This window comes from Ciona robusta, chromosome 3 (assembly GCF_009617815.1).
Source record: "Ciona robusta chromosome 3, ASM961781v2".
In the NCBI taxonomy this organism is placed as follows: Eukaryota; Metazoa; Chordata; class Ascidiacea; order Phlebobranchia; family Cionidae; genus Ciona; species Ciona robusta.
This window is the reverse complement of record NC_143237.1, coordinates 9,837,001-9,859,037: the sequence shown is the minus strand read 5'-3', so window position 1 is coordinate 9,859,037 and position 22,037 is coordinate 9,837,001. Positions and strand designations below refer to the sequence as shown.

General features: G+C 36.6%; 5 protein-coding genes across 8 annotated transcripts; 3 read left to right on the top strand and 2 right to left on the bottom strand.

Moving 5' to 3' along the window:
- Window positions 1–199: 199 nt before the first annotated feature.
- Window positions 200–3,903, bottom strand: LOC149739233 (uncharacterized). Its single transcript, XM_089875703.1, has one exon. The coding sequence runs from the start codon at window positions 2,208–2,210 to the stop codon at window positions 372–374; it is 1,839 nt and encodes a 612-aa protein (XP_089731829.1). The 5' UTR covers window positions 2,211–3,903; the 3' UTR covers window positions 200–371.
- Window positions 3,904–4,061: 158 nt separating this feature from the next.
- On the top strand, window positions 4,062–6,012 carry LOC149739232 (uncharacterized). 4 transcript variants are annotated; one of them, XM_089875749.1, is made up of 4 exons: window positions 4,062–4,204; window positions 4,409–4,466; window positions 4,750–4,892; window positions 5,307–6,012. In XM_089875749.1, the coding sequence occupies exons 1-4, from the start codon at window positions 4,199–4,201 to the stop codon at window positions 5,448–5,450; spliced, it is 351 nt and encodes a 116-aa protein (XP_089731875.1). In that variant the 5' UTR covers window positions 4,062–4,198; the 3' UTR covers window positions 5,451–6,012. The 4 variants fall into 4 exon arrangements, with proteins under 4 accessions (XP_089731875.1, XP_089731873.1, XP_089731876.1 ...); XM_089875747.1 differs by having other exon boundaries at window positions 4,747–4,892; XM_089875750.1 differs by having other exon boundaries at window positions 4,072–4,204; window positions 4,412–4,466.
- A 656-nt stretch (window positions 6,013–6,668) lies between these two features.
- On the top strand, window positions 6,669–17,659 carry LOC149739230 (DET1- and DDB1-associated protein 1-like). The gene is made up of 5 exons (XM_089875745.1): window positions 6,669–6,855; window positions 7,177–7,260; window positions 7,831–7,882; window positions 17,031–17,092; window positions 17,294–17,659. The coding sequence occupies exons 1-5, from the start codon at window positions 6,847–6,849 to the stop codon at window positions 17,444–17,446; spliced, it is 360 nt and encodes a 119-aa protein (XP_089731871.1). The 5' UTR covers window positions 6,669–6,846; the 3' UTR covers window positions 17,447–17,659.
- On the bottom strand, window positions 8,022–16,668 carry LOC149739231 (uncharacterized). Its single transcript, XM_089875700.1, has 19 exons — window positions 16,370–16,668; window positions 15,626–15,853; window positions 15,177–15,270; window positions 14,522–14,715; window positions 14,112–14,207; window positions 13,760–13,849; window positions 13,175–13,276; window positions 12,739–12,840; window positions 12,212–12,350; window positions 11,760–11,923; window positions 11,332–11,525; window positions 10,844–10,968; window positions 10,530–10,627; window positions 10,389–10,472; window positions 10,186–10,337; window positions 9,762–9,855; window positions 9,302–9,418; window positions 8,749–8,897; window positions 8,022–8,461 (listed from the first exon to the last, which is right to left on the bottom strand). Exons 1-19 carry the CDS (start codon window positions 16,634–16,636, stop codon window positions 8,341–8,343), a joined length of 2,610 nt encoding a protein of 869 aa, XP_089731826.1. The 5' UTR covers window positions 16,637–16,668; the 3' UTR covers window positions 8,022–8,340.
- Window positions 17,473–21,994, top strand: LOC149739229 (uncharacterized). Its single transcript, XM_089875721.1, has 7 exons — window positions 17,473–18,062; window positions 18,561–18,722; window positions 19,184–19,306; window positions 19,598–19,792; window positions 20,221–20,385; window positions 21,025–21,160; window positions 21,702–21,994. Exons 1-7 carry the CDS (start codon window positions 17,985–17,987, stop codon window positions 21,920–21,922), a joined length of 1,080 nt encoding a protein of 359 aa, XP_089731847.1. The 5' UTR covers window positions 17,473–17,984; the 3' UTR covers window positions 21,923–21,994.
- The last annotated feature ends 43 nt before the right edge of the window (window positions 21,995–22,037 follow it).

Genomic DNA, 22,037 nt, shown 5'->3' with positions numbered 1-22,037 from the left:
TTAAATATTGTAAGAGGTCTTAACAATAAATCAATTCTTATAAAACTAAATCGTAATCCAAACAAAAAATAACTTTTATTCAAACTGGCTGCTTAAATCAAATTAACTGCTTGCTACCACCACGTGTGCTAGCCTAGGCTGTGGGTCAAACCACTTGTGAGATATTTCTGTACAAATAGTTTGTTAAAACACACATATATTTTAGAGAAAATATTTAATAAAAATAAGTGCAAATTGTTCGCAAAAAGGTAATTAATTTTTATGGATGTGCAAATAAAGCAGGAAAGTTAAAACAATATACACTGTTATGTAGGTAATTATGTTCTCACAGTAACATTATTTACAACAATAACCTAAACAAGGATGGAAATTTACAAGGCAGGGACTGCTTGTTGTTCAAGGTAAGTATCAGTTCGTGATCCGATCTTCAGGAGTCGTTTATTTTCCCGCATCAGCTCATTCTGTACCAACTCCGTCTCTTTTGCTGCTCCTCTGTATTTTCTCAACATCCACTCAGCTGTGCTACGTTGGTTCTGAGCTTGAATAAGTTGGGCTTGAGCCGTAGTCAACTTCTTCTTAAGCCTGTTTTCTTTCTCATCAGCTTCTTTGATCGCTTCCCTCACCTTCCCAGCATTTTTTCCCCGACTTTTCACAAACTGTTCCTCCAATTTCCTCACCGATTGCTCCTGGCTCTTCCTGCCATACTCATGCTGCCGACACTTCTGATAAAGCTGATGGTCAATCTCATTATCACGTTGGACGATCCTCGTAAAAGTGCGGAGGAGATCATCATTCCTCTTTCTTACGAACTCGCGGTGATTCTGATCAAACACTTTCTCCCAATTCTCTGTCCTTTCTTGCGCCGACTTTTGCCTCGCAGTTTGAACTTTCCTCAGCGCGACTTGCTTCCTCACAACATGGGCTTGCACGTTCCTCTGATATTCCTTCTTCCTCTTATCCAACTCCGCAGCCTCCGCTGCTTCTTGTAGCTTCTTCTGGGCAGCGATGTTGCCCTCTACCAAGTTCCTATTATCTGTAACCCTCCTGTCTCCTTCACGGCTCCGTTCCGAAAGATGAGCTTTCCTGTCAGACAAATGCGCACTGGCTTGTCTTCGTCTGTTTTCTGACGATCGATAAACGCTCTCTGATCGCCTAATTTTTTTATCGAGCTCTGCTTGATGAGCTTTATCATCGTTGATATATTTCTGAGCCTGCACCCGATCCTGCCTCTTAAACTCTGCATCGGCAATCCTTCCTTTCATTGATTCCATGTTCATCTGGATTGCGAGGTTTGAAAGTTCCTTCGCAAGGTTATATCTCTCCGTCTCCTTCCTCTTCAGCCGATCTTCGAACTCTCGAGTCAACTTTTGCATCTGATCTTTCCTCAGCTCAAGCTCAGTTAATTTTGCTCTATATTGTCGCTCTGCATCCGTAACTAGAAGAACATTCTTCCGAAGTTTATCTTTAGTTTGCTGCAAATCCGAATGAGCTTTAGTAATCTTTCTCTTCCTCCCTTCCTCCTTAGCATGCACCGCCTCTGCTCTTATCTTCTTAGTGTGCTCGATTGATTCATTCAACCTCTTTTCTTCCTCCAGCATCTTCTTACTCATTGAATTCTCAAACTCTCTCATCATCCGAAGGACTCCCCTCTTCTTCTTTGTGACATCACCTTCCACTCTTTTCAATCCCCTCTCCTCCTGCTTATGCTGCCACATATGATCCTCGATGACTTTCATCCTTTTATCGAATTCCTTTTGATCTGCAGCGATCCGATTTGTCAACGCAACAACAGTCGCTGGTTCTTTATCACTCTTCATCCCAATATTGGTCCTTGGCGAAGAAGCAGCAGATTTTACATTAAAAGTGTGCGTGTACCGTTTCGAATCTAGGAACCCAACAGGTCCAAGTGTTCTTTCATGTTCCTTTAAAAACTTTGCGTATTCGATTCCACTTTGCTTGAATTCCTGGTCCTGCATTTCTTTATCATTCGATGTGAACCCCATTACTGAAGATCTCGGACTTTTCGCTTCTTTTGATTTTAATAGAAATGGCAAGTTAACACTAGTGGGCCTGTTCATTATTTCATATCGAAAAGTAACTTTTGGTTTGATTTCAAATGGAAGATTAGTCACTGTGTGGTAATCTGTTTGTGCTTTAGGTGACCGATCCAAGTAAGGAACATTCATTCCATGCCCAAGGTGGGAAGGCATGTTTAAATATTAACAAACTCAAGTATTTACAAATTGAAACTACTCTGTACATAAAAAGTTAACGTTAAACTTTATCCTATCACAATTGCTCTTTGAAATTTTCTATTTTAAAACTCTTTTAAAAGTTTACCACAACTGTAGACACCTTTCATAAACTAAAATTAAAAATGGAAAAAATATAGTTTGCGAAATCGGAAACTCCACCTTTGTACCATAACTCTAAACTAGACTTTGTACTATTTACTTTAGCAGTCTATCTTAAAATACAACAGTCAATATTGAAACACACACAAAGCGGCACATACGCAGTCTACTTGTTATATAAATATATATTTTTAAAGGTGCAACACACACTGTAATATCCTATTTTAATTTTTGCTTAACTGTAGTAACCTTTTCATAAATTGTTAATAAAAAGGACAAACAAACACAGGGCAGCATACGTAGTCTACTTGTTATATAAATATATGTTTTTAAAGGGGCAACACACACAACAGGAAAAATGACCTTGTTTTATTCCTTCTTACTCTCAGCAGCTAATAAGAGACACATACATCTCACATACTATGGCTAACAATGGAAAGCGTATCAAATTTCCCCATAAAGAAAAGATGCTTTGTGTCTGCCCACCTATTCGGAGTATTTAAACTCCAACAATAATAAGAACGAGAAGAATAACATTTAAACTATACACAATGGGTGTCACTTAAACATATAAATACACAATAAAGCAGGAATAAAATTATGATGTTTAATATTTTTTTTAATTATCAGCATTGTGGACTTTAATTAAACAGACCAAAATGGAAAATATTTAAATAATATATATTCATTTGTGTTAAATTGATTTTTTTAAGCAAGAAGTTATGCCAAAAACTGATGTTTTTTAAGTTATAACCCCACTATACCAACTCACACATCTAAATGTAACTTAAATTTTGTGTTCAATTGCCCATAATACTATATAAAATATTCTAAATACTATGCTTACGTGCTTATTGCGTATATACCTCGTTCAAATCACAGTTATGATAAAATTTAATATCTCCTTTCTACTATAATAGTAACAGCATAAGACCTATGCTATAGAAGTTGTCAGTTGATAGCTAAAATCTATCACCAGAAAGTGAGACAGACGTTCTCAGCTGTTCTTGCGTTTGGCGTCCCTGGCAGCGGCGCTATACACCACCAATCATGTGTATCAAGGCATAACCATAATAAATCGTTTCAAATGTTCAAGTTCAAACTAATAATTTGGACCATTTTTCAGGCAAAATTATGAATTTTATAGCAAATTTACATTCTGTGTTAAATAGGCTTGAAATGTTTACGAAAGTTCATCGTTTTCATTATTTGATTGCACAATGCGCCTTTATTTTACTGTAAACAGAATCTCTGTAACGATTTCTAAATCTAATGTTGTGACAGCTTCTCAAATTATATTACTGGAAACTCTCATTCCAAAAACTCAGCTGCAAAACGTGGCGATTTAAACGACCCCATATTTTAAAGGCGCCACGACGCCACCGTATGTGTTTACGTGTTAGCATCGTACAGCTGATCTATGTGGTAACATTGCTCTTGTTTGCGCAATTTGCAGACTGCATCGGTGAAAACCAACGCTTTTAGCTGTTTTACAAAAATAATATGAATAAAATGTTAGTTTAGACATTAGTGCAGTGTAATGTTTTATCTGTATATACTATTCATATAGGTACAGACGTACAGTTAAATGTAATTTCTGAAGATTGCGTCATGCTAACATATTGCAGATTCGTGGCATAGGTACGCTTATGTAGCGGAATAAAGAAATTCGGCTGAATTAATGTAACTTATTTACACTTGTGTTGTGGAGCAAAAAAGTACAAAAATATTTATTTTTCTAGACTAAATGATCTGAAATATTAAAAATGAGATTGTTACTTCTGTAATTTCATAATTCCTGTATAATTTTATTTTCTAATTCGTCTTCCTGCTAACGCAATAAAATGAGGGTAAGTTCAGTTTTAATTTATTTTACTGTTTATCTATATAGCATACAGGTTATTTTATTACTTCAGTATCATATATATGCCAGTGTTATTGGTTAATGTATATTTATTTATAAAGACTTATAAGATTACCATGCTAAAATTCTTCGCTAAGTCATAAAATAATCACTAACGGTTTGCATTATTTTTATAAACCAAATATAACAGCAGGATTCTTCGCAAGTGACTTCTATTTCATCAGAAGATTTTAAAACTGAACCTGAGGGTAAGTTGTGTAATTTGTATTTAAAGTTCACATTTAAAAAAATATACAATTTCTGACAGTTTGCTTGTATTTGACTAAGTTTTTCTGTTTTATTTACAATAATAAAAAAGGTAAAATTCACACTACATCATTTAATAGTTAACTTTTTTTGAGTTTATGCAGATGACTGGCAAACATGTCATATCCTGTGATGACCTAAATAATTAAACCAATTACTAAATTTACAATTCATAGCTTTTTGCCCCTGTTGTATATGAACTCAACCCTTATTTCAATGCAGCAGCCCCAGCAGCATCTGGTGGTATATTATGGCGCATGGGAAGCGGGATGGTGAATATGACAAAGGGAGCAGTTGGTGGAACTGTGGGGTTAGGTGTTGGCGCGGTTAAGCTTGTCGCAAGCACTTCATATGTAGTAGCATCTAAGGTAATGGTTATGCCTTTAAGTTTAGACCACAAAATAAAGGATAGAGTATCTTTTCACACTTACACACCTAAATTTCTCTTATAACACTTCTATCTACATGACAGCAACAACATGTACATTTAAATTACATTGTGATCATTTTCTGGATGAGTTTGAATTGTGTAACATGGTATGGGGCAATTCTAGCCAACCTCAGATTTCTCATTTCACCCTACGTGCTACATCCTAGAACCATATACCAAGAGAATAAAATAAATATATAAAACTGGTTGTTTTATTACTTTTCATTTATATATTGCCATATTGGGTATATTGACCCAGCTTTTTATCTGATTTTAAAAATATCTTTGGGGTAAAAAATCTAAAAACTTAATAGTTGGTATATTGGCACTAAAATTTTAACTTGAATTCCAGACTGCAGAAGTGGGAGTAAATGCAACTAAAGCTGTTGCTGGTAAAAGTTACGATGTGGTAGCTGGGGGCGTGTCAACTGTGACATCAAGACTGCCATCTGTCCCAAGACCATCCTTAGCGAGCAAAAAAGACAAAACTGAATGACCGTCTCAGTCTTAAAACTTTGTTGTGATTTTTCTTTTTAAATCTGCAATGCACATGCAATGTCGTAGTGTTGGGTGTATAGTATTGCTGTTGGGCGTTATTTTTATCAGAAGCAAAATCTGGTGCATTTTCAAAAGCTGCAATAATACTTAGTGTTAAAATTGTACATAAACTACAATGTATTAGATGTGCATTGCATTATAATGTTTATATGCCAAAGAAAAGTACATTGCAAGGTAATCAAGTTACACCAATCATATTCAAAGAATGTCCAAGACCACAATGCACATATGGTACCTAATGATGTTTTACGTTTCTGTAGTTAAAAATAACTCGTTTTAACACTTCTAACAAACCATGGACAATTGTATATAAGCGTGTTTTCAGCTGCTACAGCTGCAGCAAATGGGGAAAAGCCATTCCAATGCATATCACTTACTTTTCACTAACTTCATAAACACTAAATACTCAATAATAATAATGATGTTTAGAGAATATATTTCTTCAAGTCTACTCAACAAATCTGTGCCTTACATCAATACAAGAACTAGGTCGCTGTAAATGTGTGTTTATTTGTGTAGGGGGAGGTCATAAAATGGAGTTACTCTCTACGCGTACTTGTGTCTGTATATTCTCTAAGAGTCTAAACGAACGGTTGAGTAGGGCCCAACTCCGAACCCCCGACGTTTGAAAGACAGTTTTAGCACACAGTATGTAGGCTACAGATTGAAGAAGAGAATAAATGTAACTAATCAACTGCTTTGTCTAAGCAAAATACAACCACAAAGGTGGTAGCTGAGACTTGAACCTGTGCCCTGTGGTCTACAAGTGATAGGTAACCGTTGGGCTCGGTGCTGCAAAAATAGGTACACATCATAGTACAAAACGATCAAATCGTCATAACTACGTCGATAAACGATTGGTTCTTTATTTTCGCAGTATTTTTAAAATATTTAGTTTGCACCAACACGATTTCGAGCAAAGAATTTATGCAATATTTTTTCGCACCCCTAATATTTGATCACTTTTTACTTTTCTATGCCATATCCGGTCGGGGGTTCCCCCGTACCTTAAAAAACGTCATTTTTTCTGTTGCAAATCAAATACAGTTTATTGGCAAAACAATATAGTCATATTTAAAAGAATAGAAAAGTTGTTTGAGTCTAATTCACTTGTACATTACATTAATAAAAACTTTATCAATTATTTCAATACAGTTCTTCACCGTTGTTTTTCATTACAGATACATTATAGTATATCGTATATTCGTTACAATTCGTATCGAGATCGACCATCAAGTTTAATACACTGATAGATCTATTGTGACGTCACCATTGAATCGAATCACACCAACCATTGGAGACATCGTGTGTTATGCAAAGTTGAATTATTTAAAATGGAAGAAGTAAGTTTAGTTACAGAGCTTGGTCTTGCCAATAATCTATGCTTTGTTCTTTATTTATTTTCTAACTGTTTTAAATTTAGGTTTTGCAATACCACCTTAGTAAAATACACAATATACTCTAATTTTTTGTGCAACTTTACATAAATGTCATTTGTTACATTGAAGATGACAGCGAAGAAAAGAAAATTAGTATCAAATTAACAGTCCCTAAAAAAGTCGGCTAAACACAATACTAAATTGTTTTTCTGATAATTTAGTTTTTTTTTCTGGTACTTAAGTCTAATATTCAAATACTTAATCTTGACTTAACTACATCAACAGGACAAAGGAGAAATCTTGGGCAACTTCCCTTCATTCAATGCTATGAACTTTACCAAGTTTGATCCGCAGTCAAATGATAAGAAGGTGAGAAGTTAATCTAAATCTTAAAACAGATCTTGCGCTCATTTAGAATTAGATAATTCTGTAGACTTTGACCACCAAAGCCTCATGCACAGGCCAGTGTGACAATAGCACTGTTTGGTTTTTCATTGGTTCTTCCTGTCATGGGACTTACTGTGCCTGTTTGGTTAATATCTTTATTTTTTTTTCTAGTGTTCGTAAAGTTTACGTTTGTGAAAGCGAATCCCATATTTAATTCTGGTAGCAACATTTTGACATCCTATTAGCTTTGAACTCATTTACCCTACCACTTGAAATATTGCTACTAAAGATGTACTTAACAGCAGCCTTTCAGTTTTATTTAATACCTGTTCTAACAGTAGTAGTGCAATTAGAGGGTGTACTCAATGGAAAAACTCAATTGACATCTTGAATATACAAATAATGAATGGTAAAACTTAAAAATAGACTGTTTAAAAAGAACTACCACAAATGTTTTGCGCTACATTGTTGTTTTATTATCACTGTATTTAATGGTATGAACTTTAAAACAAAAGTAACTTCACTTTATATTTGATGATTTATTTTACACAGAAAAAGAAGATTTCGGTTTACCTTTCAACAGAGGAGAGCAAACCACAGCAAGGTAATGTTTTGTTTATCATAACTGTAGGGTGGTGTACACCTTTGTCTATTTACATAATTATTATGGTGACTTACACGTTCATTGTCTATATGAGAGTTCTAGTGTTAACAATAGGAAAAAAATGAATGACAAAATAACGCTCATTGTTTTGTATGTATTGTTAGTTACAACGAGCATTCATTCATTGTTTGCTGCTTGAACTTTTTAATTCGGAAGGCATAGGTAATATTGTTGGTAAAAACTTTGGTGCGTTCTTATATGGGTAAGAATTTATGGATATTTCAGCTTTGTAATGTTATTAAATGTCTTGCATTTGTTGGACTAGATTATAGTAACCATTCGAATAATCTTGGTAAACAACAACTGGCAAATTGGTGTTGCATTATTTAACAAATGGTTTAAACATCACTCTGGTTTTTCATAAAATGCGCATATGTTTATTATGTTCTGTCCCATATTTATAATTCCTTGTTGTTGATGCTATCAGCTGATTCATATAGAATGTTGTCCACCATCATTTTGTCCTCAGCACTTTGTTTATCGTTCACTCTTTCAATTGTTCCACATCTCTGTCGTTGCCTGGTAATTCAGGGTAAAAGTTAAATGTTAGGATAAAACGCCCTAAGCTTCTAAAATTCACCTAGAAAGTTGCAGAATGACTCTAATTTTATATTTTATAAGTTATGACTAAAAAGTTTGTTTGGAAAAGCCACTGAAAAAAAAAAAAAACATGGCTGCAAAATATACACGTTTTTATTATTGTACTAAACTGTAGCTCAGCCATGTTGATAATTTCCTAGTAATGTTAGACCTGATTTTGCAAAATGCTATGTATGACGGGGTCCAGCCCCTCTCCCCCCACCCACCTAAACAGTGTATCCTCCTGCCCGCTATCCACATTATAAGTTTCATCCTCATCATAATATTCTTCTTCTTCAACTTCATTCTCAAAAGGAACCGCACTTGAATCATCATTGCAGTGGTAATGACGTGATGAATACTTCTTATATTGTGCCTGAATTTTAAACCTTAGGTTACATATTCTCAAAACTCTTTGCGTATTTGTTTCCTAAAAAATATCAATGATATCCTACACCCTAAATATTCAAAATCAAAAATCACTAAAAACAACAACTTACAATGGAAAATAATACCACAGACAGTGCACAAACAGATTTTAGGCTGTTTACACCGAATCAAAGTATACATCAGACAGACAGTGCAAATTGTAATGTAGTCATTGGGCAATGGCATCACCATGTATAGTCACCTTAACAACAATCACACCCTCGCAAAGCCTTCATTTCTTATATGCAAGATTTGCTTCATAGCTTGAAACCCACAATTAACCACTAATATAAACTACGCAGTTGAATTGCAATGGGTGTGTGATGCAACCTCCACACTATGTATAATCACCTTAACAACTGGTGTTTCTTTACTTGTTGAAGGTCTTCCTGCATCTCCACTGTTCGGACATTCCTCAATGGAAAAGTAAATCCTGCTTTCTCTGCTTGGGACCCTCCTTATTGTGCCCTGTGTTTGTAGAAATATGCTTAAACTTATAATGGCAATATATTAATGATGTTACAAACATGTAATGAAAAATCAATGTGACATTTGCGAGTGAACACTATGTCTTTTTCGTTATTTGTTTGTTACTCTTATTTCAAAAGAATGGTTCCCAAGTAAAGGATCAAGGCCTATATCCTTCTGGCATGTCACACTAAAGGACCCAGCCATACATATAATATAGTATTCTACCCCTACAAGCAACAACAGCTATAATAGTTCAGCTACCAAGAACAAGTTTCCCTTGATCCTTATCTAATTTGGGACCATTTCATTGCTTACTACATACTCCACATACATTGGTTACCTGATGACTAAATGAGTCCGATACATGAGATGATGCGTGTTCCACTTGGTTGGTTGAAGCAATGGAGTAATCATACATCAAGTTCTGTGCATTGCTGTGAATGGAGTTGTATAATTCTAATTAGTTGGAAAAAAGTGAGACTATATAGATATGTTCAAAAGAATATAGATATGTTCAAAAGATATGTTCAAAAGATTTAATTACACAAGTAAAGTCTTGTTGGTTTTGCCATTGATTTTTGATAGTTAACTTTCAAGTAATTAAAACCTTGTAGTAAAGTAAAGGTTTAAAACTTACTGAAACAATGTCGAAAAAAAGGAAATAACACTGAAGGCTCAAAAACACCTTGTCACTTGTGTCTCTAATCGACTAATTTTGTATTGGATAAAATCTTCTTAAAACTCAACATTATTATTTAACAAACCTAGAGTTTTGTGCGTTTCTAAAAGACCCCTGCGCGCTCATTGTAGTTGTAATGAAATGTTGGCGGCAACATAATATGATACCGGTCAGTATAACACTGATAAGCAGCCCAGCTACAGAAGCCAACCCTATGATGATCAATTTGCCCATTTCCTGTAAAATTTTCTTTAATTTTAAACTTTGTCATTATGATGTCATACTTACCTCTGTGACTGTTGGACTAGAACCATCCTTTGTGATGTCATTATGGTCTGGTCGTGGTAAAACATTTGGGTTTTGTGGTTCTGTCTAAAAACATTCATAATTTTTGTTTCAGTTGTGTTTTTATGTAAAATTTTTGTTTACTTTTTCAATTTTCTTCTCCTTTGTTGTTGGAACAAAGGTGGTTGTGATGTCATATTCTGGTTCAACTTGTGTTGTTGACATGAGAGTGGGTGTAGTTCCTGCAAGAAGATAAATGTGTAAGACATTGTTCGTAGTTGTTTCTCTTGTTAATACTTTATCAGTGGTTCTCATACTTTTTTTATTGCAAAAAGTTTGGATAATTTTTTTGCATTTGCGATACTTTTACTGCCACACCCACTTCCTGTTTAGTCATGTTTATCAACAGACAACAAACACCATTTTTGATTTGCACACAATAACTTCTATTTTCATACTCTTAGTAGTAATAGTAGTTGTTGTTGTTTCCAATGTAGTGGTGGACATTGGTAAGGTGGGGGCTGTTGTTGTTGCAGATGTTGGTCTTGTACGAGTTACAACGCGATAACTTGCATTGAACCCTCTGTAGAAAGGTTGTTAATTTTACAAAACCAAAATACAGATGCATGTTTGAAGTTATATAAATCACTACACTACTGCAGTAGGTGTATGTTTACCATAAATGGGACTTTTGCATAGTGATGTAACTTGTAGGTTAGAGCAGTTCTGTAAGTTTACCTTCATTAGTTTGGTTGCCGTTTAGATTAGTTTTAAAACTAAGCTTGTTATTTTATTTACTAATTTGCAGCAATCAATCTCCAAATTTAAGGAGGCATGAGTAGAGGTTGGATTTTGTTATGAGCAATGACTACTAAACATTTTATGAAACCTTGGATGCCAGTTAAGTGTTGTAATAGATTCAGAACCTTCCAAAAATAAGACTTACCTTTCCTGGTTATAATCATCTGATTTGAAGACAATCTTCATGACCCCACTATGTGCAGTCAATGGTCCAATACTGAGGTTGTGTGTTGTGCAATATGCACCAAGTCTATGTTGGTCACTTTTACCATCATATATAGATACAATGTCAAATGTACAGTTGGCATGTTCCTCCAATGCAAAGTCATGGAAGGTTATCTGTAATGTATGTCTGAGTTAGGTTATAACACAGATGTTTTCTTATACACCAGAGACCAGACGCACATTGTGTATTAATGCACCTCATGCTCACTGTCGAGTTATAACATGGGTGTCTTCTTATACACCAGACACACAGGGTGTATTCATACACCTTATGCTTACGTTATAACACGGTTGTCTCTTGTCTTATTACACACTTAATGCAGCTGCAGTTCTATCATATCAATTCACCTGAATATCATTTTCTGGTTCAGTCTTAATAATCCATTCACATCTAAGGTTAGGTTCATAATATTCTGGATAGTTCTTTGATTGTATCAACCCTCGTTGTGTAATTTGATCCCTTGGCCCTCCACAGCCAGATGCAGCAATAACTTGGTAGGTTGCGAAGAAACCTGTTGTGGATTGTAAACATCATAACATTTGTATTTTTCATGGACTCATGGATACAATGATGAAAATCATCAAAGAGTAAAATAACATAATAAAAAAAAACTCGTGTAGTAACATGTTATGGATTCTTGTCTTATTTTCTGAAGAAACTAGCTCTTTTATAGCAAATTTAGCTCTATGCATGCATTAGGTTTCTTTATGGAGTAATAAACTGTAAAAAATCATGAATTTCAAAGAAGCTTTCGGATCCTTTAAAAAAAAATGTAAATAAATTTGAATCCTGTTTTTACCTTTTGCTTGAATTGCTTCATTAGTTTGAAACACAATCCTCACTCTATTAGAGATAGATATAAAGTTCGGAGGTCGCACACTATCACAGTATCTATGTTCCATGGATGCTATGTATAATCCATTCTCTACATCTTTAATCTGGAACAAAGAGTGTGTTATATCTTTACATCTGTGTGCTAATAGTTGTGTTTTTTCTAGTCAGACTTTCTGAGCAGGATTTTAGTTATAACCCAACAAAACACCATTCGCTCAGGCTTGATATATTTATTAACAGCAATGGTGTTCTGTTTACATTAACTTTGAAAAACACATAGGAGTAATCGCTTTAATGTGCCAACTCTGGGGAAAACTCAGGTCCCATAACATGCCACTCTGGAGGACCTTGTTCTAAATAATATAGGATTGGGTGACAAAAACTGCACTCGTACCCCTTCCATACAAACAAGCAAGACATACTGTCTTCTTTTTCAACTCAACAAGTCAGGCTCCACCCCTTATTGTCAATCAAACATCACCAAGAACTCACCTGTAAGCTATCATCTATACATGAGGTTCCAGGTCGGTACCGAACACCAGGGTAGCGAATATCACGCGCAATCTGCATGTCACTGAATCGGATTTCTATCAACTGTGAAGATGATGTTATTGTTTGGATAATGGACAAGAATGTAGTGTACAGATGGGTTGGAGAAGTGAATTTTCTTGATGATTATCTTGATAAATCTTGGTGCTCATAAATTATCTTTCAAAACAGACCAACAACACCTAGATGTTAAACCTTATATCGTTGAATGCTTATTTACTAAATCTAAATCTAAACTTTCTTATTCTTTTACCTTTGTTTAGGAGTTTTAATTTGAACTTTACAATTCTGTAGAATAACATTATTTTGTCAACATCAAATTTCTATTGGTTTAGGAGGTGTTGTTTTTTTAAGGTTTATTTTCATTAAATAACTTTACCTTGTCAACGCCAGCATAAATATCCCAAATACAGTGAGCGTTGTTGGAGTAAGGTTCAGGATAATTCATGGATTGAAAGAAACCTCTTGGTTCAGTTAATGCCTGAAAATATAGAGATAATGTTATTCTTTAACACCCTAAGATAAGTTTTCTATAAAAACACCTACAAAACCAACATATCGTCTTTTTGCCCGGGAAAACCTTTTAATTGTGTTTTGTTCTGTATGGGTGAGGTCTATAAGAACCTGGGATTTGGTCCAGTTTTGGCCCATTACCCCAACACCCTTGTGCTTCCAAAAGTGGCATGTTTCGTTGCAATAGTAAAGTCCTTTAGCTATCCTAATGCAGAGATTCCTAAACATTTCAAAATATGTTCTCTAGGAAAACACCTACGAAACCAACATATCCTTTTTTGCCCAGGAAAGCCTGTTTAGATTCTCTTATTAGGACAGCTAGCCATCTGCTGTAGTGCTAAATGGTATGATGTAACTTCCATTTCAAAAGCTGAGGTGACATATTCCCCCTAATGTTACACCCATGGTCTATACAGATATAATAATAACAATCAACAATCTTTGTACGAACCTGAGGCCCCCCACAGCCAGATCCATTGACAAAGTTGTATCTTGCTCTGAATCCTCTGTCCCCTTCGTAGTGGTCAGTCATGAATTGAACCTGTTGGTTACAAACTTACTGTTACTTTCGTTTTTGTAAAACGTGAACGTCTAAGTTCAAGTCCCGGCAAAATAATTTTTATCTCATGTTACTTAATAACTAATTGTAAACTATTACCACAAGATTAGCAATAAAGCTAAGTGCTGTGTTAACAGTGGTGTCTTAAATATGATGAACATGAAATTCTATTCCTAAATAGCTTGCTCCTTGAATGTAGGATAACTTGAATGTAGGTTTATTACCCCAAATAAACACGCAATACCTTCATAACGTTTCTGGTTGAACTGAAGGTTCCTGGCTGATTCTTTCCACAAAACTTCCCTAAAGATTTCTCTGTGTTGCCGATGACATCAAGTATCTGTTGAACAAGAAAGTTGTTTATGCTCATTGTCGAGTTATAACATGGGTGTCTTCTTATACACCAGACACACATGGTATATTCATACACCTCATGCTCACTGTCGTGTTATAACATGAATGTCTTCTTTTACAGCAGACATGCTTGGTGTGTTCATACGCCCCATGCTCATTGTCAGGTTATAACATGGGTGTCTTCTTATGCTCCAAACAAACGTATGGTATCCCCATATTCATGTATATGTAGCATTCTACCTAAGGTAAACTCCGAACCTAGAACCTCCATGTTTTCAAATATTAAACCAACAAGCTTACCTCAACATATTCAAGCCTACAGTTATTGGATCCATACTCCAAAGCGAACCCAGGATCAAAGGTTAGGATGATCACTTGGTAGATAGGAGCAATAATCTGCCACCTGCAGTTTGCGTTGTTGTCGTATCTGCCCGGGTAGTTCATGCTCGATATCGAACCCCGGGGTTTCGTCTGCGAACGTAAACTCCCGCAACCTGGGACGTAGTGAGTGTTACGGATTCAAAATACTGTTGGTCTCATGTAACACAAAAGCTTAAAAGCTATTTTTGGCATAAAACTGCAGTGCTTACACCTATGATGTCAGCCTGGTTTTAAAAACTGGAGCAACATATATACAGGTGTTACGTATGCACAATCTCTTAAAAACTCTGTTTGATAAAGCGTTTTTGGTAATGAAAGCATGTCTAAGTATCCACACGTTAACACAATACGGATATGTCTATAAAGTTACCACTTGACGACCAACCAAAAGTCGTGTCTGCTAATTCACACACTGCAAAAGCTCGACTGTGGGCATGGTAGTCGCAACCATGAAATATTCAGTTTCCCCTCACGAGGATATAAAAAACGAAAACAACCGAAAGTTATGTATGCTTATTCACACATCGCAAAAGCTTTAGCAACTTGATCGTGGGCATGAAAACGGGTAATTTACCTGAATCTGCCGCAATGCTACAACCAAGCAGTTCAAGACGTAGAGCAATCCTGTTCGCTCTCGCAGGCCATAATACTGGTACGATGCGGACGATCTGTTAAAATATGTGCAATATGCTTACATGTTCGCTCATCTAGAAGCGGAAATGTCGCTGTAACTTTTATAATTATCAACTCGGGCTTCCGCCTTGAAACTTCCAGCCTACCCATAAGCTAACATACACATTTTCATCGACAATCTTTCTCGCTTTGTTATCACCTGAGATTATGGCCAGAGTTGCCCATTACGACCTTTCAACTTCTAGAGTTACCATTTACACCGACCAAAGACGTTAGCCATGCAACTTTTGCATGAGCTTTAAGTCCGTGTTGGAGGTATGCGTTCTAACCATACAAACTCACGTCACCAATGACATCACAAATGTATAACTACGTCATCGCTTCACAAACCTGGGCGAGTACTGGTTCAGGAAAACGCGCGCTCGCAACTCTTGTCCCGTCCGTGTTACCATTAAAGTTGATGGGGCCTCCTCTGTCCGACACCGCCTGCCACACGTTACCACGGGGACTCGCCTTATACTTCACTTTGTATTGAGATACAAGCAACCTTCCGTGCGTGGGGACGATCTGTCCTTGTGTTTGAACACCACTTACATACATTGTTTTCCCAAGGTCGATCTGTGAATTTATAAAACCGTTCATTATGTTCTTGTTATTGGTCAGTTATTGTAGTCTCGTTATTCTCTGTTTGATTATAATGATCCGTTGTTTTTTGTTAATTGTGCAGTCTATTATGTCGCCTGTTCTCTATAGCTGTACAATGTATGTCCTTTACCGGTACATCGTCCGGTCTTTACTGGTACACTGTTTACCCTATATCTCATAAACCAGTCTCCCATTTTCTTTTATATCATTGTACTATTTAATGTTTTTCTCGCACACGATACACCCAGTTGGGCACTGAGGGCTACGGTAGCCAAGATCCAACACAATGTACGAAGACCGTCTATCTATGTGTTAAACCCATAAAAAACGACTCGGTTTAAAAGCGTGGTCGCTACACTTAGCATGCAAACAACCCAACAACTCTATTAAAAAAGCCCCCTACCCTATAACTCAAAGTTTCGTTTTAATTAATGAAAACCTATATACTACCTATATATACCATGGCATACACACACACTCCCCACCAACCTGTATCCACTGCTCCGGTGCTGTATACGTCACCCATGCATTATCACCGTTCAATCTAGCGTTCTCTTTACCATACCTATGCTCATTGATCACTGTAGACACCGATATTCTATCATCTGGTATATCCCCGCTCTCTAGCCCCAGCTTACGGTCGCATCTTCTTATACTCGATGGGATATGTTCCGCACCCCTTCGAATCCGGGACCGGAAGTCCGCCGATGTTTCGAAACATATCAACAACAGAATACTTGCCACTGCTTTATTCATTTCTAACAATGCATCAGCAGATCCCGAATCCTGACATTTTGTTTCAATCCTGGAGTCGCGGTCTCGTTCATTCGACTTTCTGTGTTTCCTGTTATGACGTCACAATCCTGCATTACTTCGAACAGTGTTTCCAGTGATGACATGAAGAATCCAATTACAAAATACTACGTCGTATTGCGTCATAATCAAAAAAACTTTGAATTAAAAAAAAATGTTAAAATTCTTTCCGAATAAAATTAATTTGAAAACACTGGCCAAGTCATTGTGACGACACACCGGATGCGATTGTGGGAATTGTATTTTCGTCGAAATTCGAAATTTGGTTTCGGAAACTGTTTGGTTACCAAGTGCTTATGTATAGTATTTCTATATTAATTATATTGTTACGTTTCAGTGATCAAGAAAGACCGAAGTTCGATCTTGTTAAGATATTTGTATCAACAACTTGATAAAAAAGTGAGTATGTCGGAACAAAAGTTTTAACACATTGTATTTTCTTCATTGGAAAGCTTGTAAATGCTCTTCTTGTAAAAACCTGAATATTTTATTGAACCAACTATTCGTCGTTATCCTACGTGACAATGGCAGACGAAACGTTCGCGCAATAAGATGTTTTTTTTGACAGAAGAGCAGTTTAAGTAATATTTTATTTTTTAGAAACACGAAAACTTGAAACACAAGATCAACACGGGGGATTCCCAAGCCAGTGCGGACGGGAATTCCCCCGATGACGAGCCGAGAAGAAAAATTTTCAAACCATCGCATTCCAAAGATGACGTCACTTCCACGTCATTTTCGGAGAAGACATGAAAGTTACGTCATCGATGGATGAAACTTGCGATGACGTACCAACTGATGACGTATTGCCACAGTGACGCAATTGCAGTGACGTCACCAGCGCGGATATAATAACCAATCAACTTCACGCGTTATGTGTATTTTAAGGGTCGTAACATTGAAGTGGCGACCGTTACACGACACTTATTTAATACGAGCCACTGTAATAAATTCCCTCGAAAGTTACCATACAGATATAACGCTTGTTAAGGGTTCTATTCTCCTGTTTGTCTTTATATTTAGATTAGAGAATGTTAGAAGGGACCAATATGTTTATACTTCGGTAACATAGACATCGTATAAAACGTAAGAAAGTTTCATTTTATTACCGTGCACTTGAATTGTAAAATGTTTTATGCTGTCGCGTTCAAATGCGTCTAGACTTTGTTAATGTGCGACCCTGGTTCTAATTGAAATCGAGGTGGTACTATAATGCACGCCCGAAAGGCATGGGTGTCTTGTTTATAAAGGAGCAGTTTGGTTTATAAATTCATTCACACCAACCACTAAGATGACAAATGTACTCGTCTGTTGCGTCATACTTGCAATTGTTGCGTCAGCGTCTTCTAAATGTTATGAATGGAACTCGGTGAGTTTGTTTTACAGAAAGTAGCGTATTTACCAGAGCATATTATGCTATTCTATATAGTAGGGTTGGGAAAGATGGGACACCTTTTGCACATGATAGTCATATATCCTAATCGTATTCGTAAAAAAAAATTATTAAACGATTAACAACGGTATATGGGAGTCGTGGGGTTAGGGTTATAATTTTTTGAATGTTTTTTGTTTACTACCAAATGGGACCAAAAGGTGTCCCATCTTCCCCCACCCAACTATACATATATATTAAATTAGCCACGTAAATTCAAATTCACATGCTTTCGGCATTATGTGTGATGACCCAAATTTTCTATTTTTTATTAACCCTGCTTTTAAACCAAGTGTTATAGGCGCGTTTAAAATACTGTTTTATCGTCGATGGAAAAGGTCAATATTTTGTTCTTGCACTCGTTCGAATAAAAAACGATCTCGTACTAAAAGTTTTCAGGCTTTTCTATGTTTTGTAGCTCAAAATCTTTTGCAGCTTTTCGTATTTAACTGGAACTTGTTGGCCCCAAAGTGGGCGAACGACGCAATGTACCCAGCAGGCGTTATAGATCGACGATTGTTCAACGAAACAAACCGATTGTTGATGGCGAAGAACGCGATTATCGGCGCTAATGCTGACGTCATAATGCTACAAGAGGTAATTTTAGAATTGAAATTACTATAGGATAATATGAACGGTTTTAATATGAAATTGTTATATTTGGCGACATGTAAATTTCAATGAACCACCGTTTCGTTTACCATCTGACGAGAGTGCAAAATTTTTCTTAATAGTGAACGGTTATCCACAAAGTTACATACCAGATAACTCATAAGCTGGCACACTATAGGTGTATAAAACATAACGCCCATTAATGCATCTTATTTATCCTCGCGGGGTAGCGACAGTCGTTATGAAACGGGTGTTATGTTTTATACACCTGGTATAGCAGAACCCTATAAACTACTTTAAAATGTCACACCCTTTTTATTGACCTAATTTAAACCATCGTTCCTAACACGACCTTCATTCGGGGCTCGTCCAAAATAAGCTACGCCCAATATTTAATAGCAGCCATCATAACAATATAACTGGATTGAACGTTTCGGTTCGCACAGGTTCAAAACGATTGGCTTGAAGAAATAAAGCTGGCTCTTGGTAATGCATATGACCTTGCTATATATAAAGAACACGAACCCATCTTTCAACCTTCGGCATTTTTACGTATCAACATAAAACAGGTGAGCTGTTACGTCATAAAGTTTATATTGTTGTCTTCACTGTTCGTTAAAACTGCTGCCTCCTTATCTTAAAGATGTAATTAACATTAAGTACGGCGGGGTAAGATGGACACTGTTAGCACGTGATGGTGTTTTTAACAATTAACAAATAGTCCTGGGAAACGGTTTTATGATTCTGCAAATATTATTTGTTTACTACCAAAACAAAAAAGAGAATAAATCCTGGACCATCTTACCCCAGTTTACTATATCTATTTATCTCGTCATAAATGCGTATATGACGTCACACAGGGCCTCGGTAACGCCATTTTCTTCAAACCACGTCGACTTACGTTGCTCGATACTCGCGACTTTCTTACGACATCTAGCGGCAACCGTGTGGTGTTCGCGACCTTCGAGATGGCCCAGGTCAACCGACCACCGATTACCTTCGTTAACAGTCAGTTGGAAAAGGGAATACTGGGGATTGGAACGAGGCTGTTTCAGGTATGGTGACAGAAATTTAATGCAAATCACCTACAAAATAAATACGTGGTAACTCCGGCCCGAGGTGTATGAAACAGAACATCTGGGGTATAACGACTATCCTTGCCCCGCCACGTGGCCTTGATAAGTTATATACATTTATTTAAAATGTATGTTGTATATGTAAACATGCAGTGACTATATGGGTTGAGGTGTATGGAACATAAAACCCGTGTTATAACGACTGTTGTTGCCCTGCCGTAAGAGTAAATTTGATCTACGTACTAAAGGGCATCCAATGAATATTCTCTTCAAAATATAATGCACAAGTTCTGATTAATCGATCTAGCTTATATTTTATGGCTTCCAAACAACCTCCTAAATTTCTAAAAAAAAAAAAAAAAATAGTATAAACATACTAAAATTAAAAGTGTGTTTAAATTAAACAGGTAAACAGCATTCATCAAATTACGAAGATGATCAAGAAAGATTTAGAACAAAGATTTTCGCTTGAGTTTGAACCACAAGTAGTTTGGGGTGGAGACTTCAATACATTATCTGACATGCAAACTTATGCGAGGATGAGCAACCTTGGATATTCGAATGTGTTTGATGTAAGTTGTCCTAGCTTGAAATAGTATATACTGTAAATTTATGTAAGCAAAGGGGGTTTATGAATATATCCTCAGGTGTACCAAAATACACCCATGTAATAACTTGACAGTGGGCATGAGGTGTATAAATACACCATGTGTGTCTGGTGTATAAGAAGACACCCATGTTATAACTCGACAGTGAGCATGAGGTGTATAAATCCACCATGTGTGTCTGGTGTATAAGAAGACACCCATGTTATAACTCGACAGTGAGCATGAGGTGTAAAAATCCACCATGTGTGTCTGGTGTATAAGAAGACACCCATGTTATAACTCGACAGTGGGCATGAGGTGTATAAATACACCATGTGTGTCTGGTGTATAAGAAGACACCCATGTTATAACTGGGCAGTGGGCATAAGGTGTATAAATACACCATGTGTGTCTGGTGTATAAGAAGACACCCATGTTATAACTCGACAGTGAGCATGAGGTGTATAAATCCACCATGTGTGTCTGGTGTATAAGAAGACACCCATGTTATAACTAGACAGTGGGCATGAGGTGTATGAATACACCATGTGTGTCTGGTGTATAAGAAGACACCCATGTTTTAACTCGACAGTGAGCATGAGGTAAACCCACATATTTTCACAGGTGTTAAAGCTTCCAACACCAAACAATTACTACGGCAGCTTGGTGTTCCCACACCCGATAAGCTACGTATTTGTCCCAACACAAAGCGTTCAACGTAAATTGATAGAAATAGCATATTCGTTCGTTAATAACGAAGGTAAGATGTGTGTTTGAAATATATATAGTAGGGTAGGGGAAGATGGGACACCTTTCATTCTATTTTCTATCCCCACTTGGTAGTAAACAAAAAAAAACGTTCAAAGAATTATAAAACCGTATCCTCACGACTCCCATAGGCCATTGTAAATTCTTTAAAACACGATCCTAATATTAGGACATTAGGTGCTAAAGGTATCCCGTCTTACCCCACCCTACTATATATTACTGTGCCTAGGAGCGCCAGCATTAGACCAAAGGATACGGTTTGGGAATTGATGCAGCCACCATTGTAGATGTGTTTGTCTTTGGAAAAGACACTTATCGGTAATTGCTCCAACCCGGTGGCCATCATGAAAGTATTCATCCACAAAGTAATATATGGGCGCTAATTGAATTAGAACCATTACCGCTTAAGTATTTTCGCCAAAAAACATATACCCACAATGGTAGCATCGAGTTTCGAACCCGGCATCCACCTATATTACTTTTGAGGTGCTTTACATAAAAATTCAACAGTTTTTCTCAAACTTATTTCACAGACGAGCGTCAACCAACCGAAAAAGAACAAGATCGTTTATCTGCCATTAATTTCTATGTTCATAATATCCTTGCTGCTGCAAAGGTATCGTCGGATTCATCAAACTACGAAATGCTCAGCGAGTTTTTGCGCAAACGACTTACATACGATCACCCTCTTAACGCCATCTTGCGGAAAGGTTCCGACCACGCGTCACAAATTGTTTCTTTTTGTTTTCCATAATATTGTTTCTATGTTGCTTGCCTTTTTCGCTCGGTGGTTTTTATTTCAATAAACTTTAAAAACGTTTCAGTATGAACGAGTCAGTTGGAGGAATAACTTAAACAGAGCTGTTTGC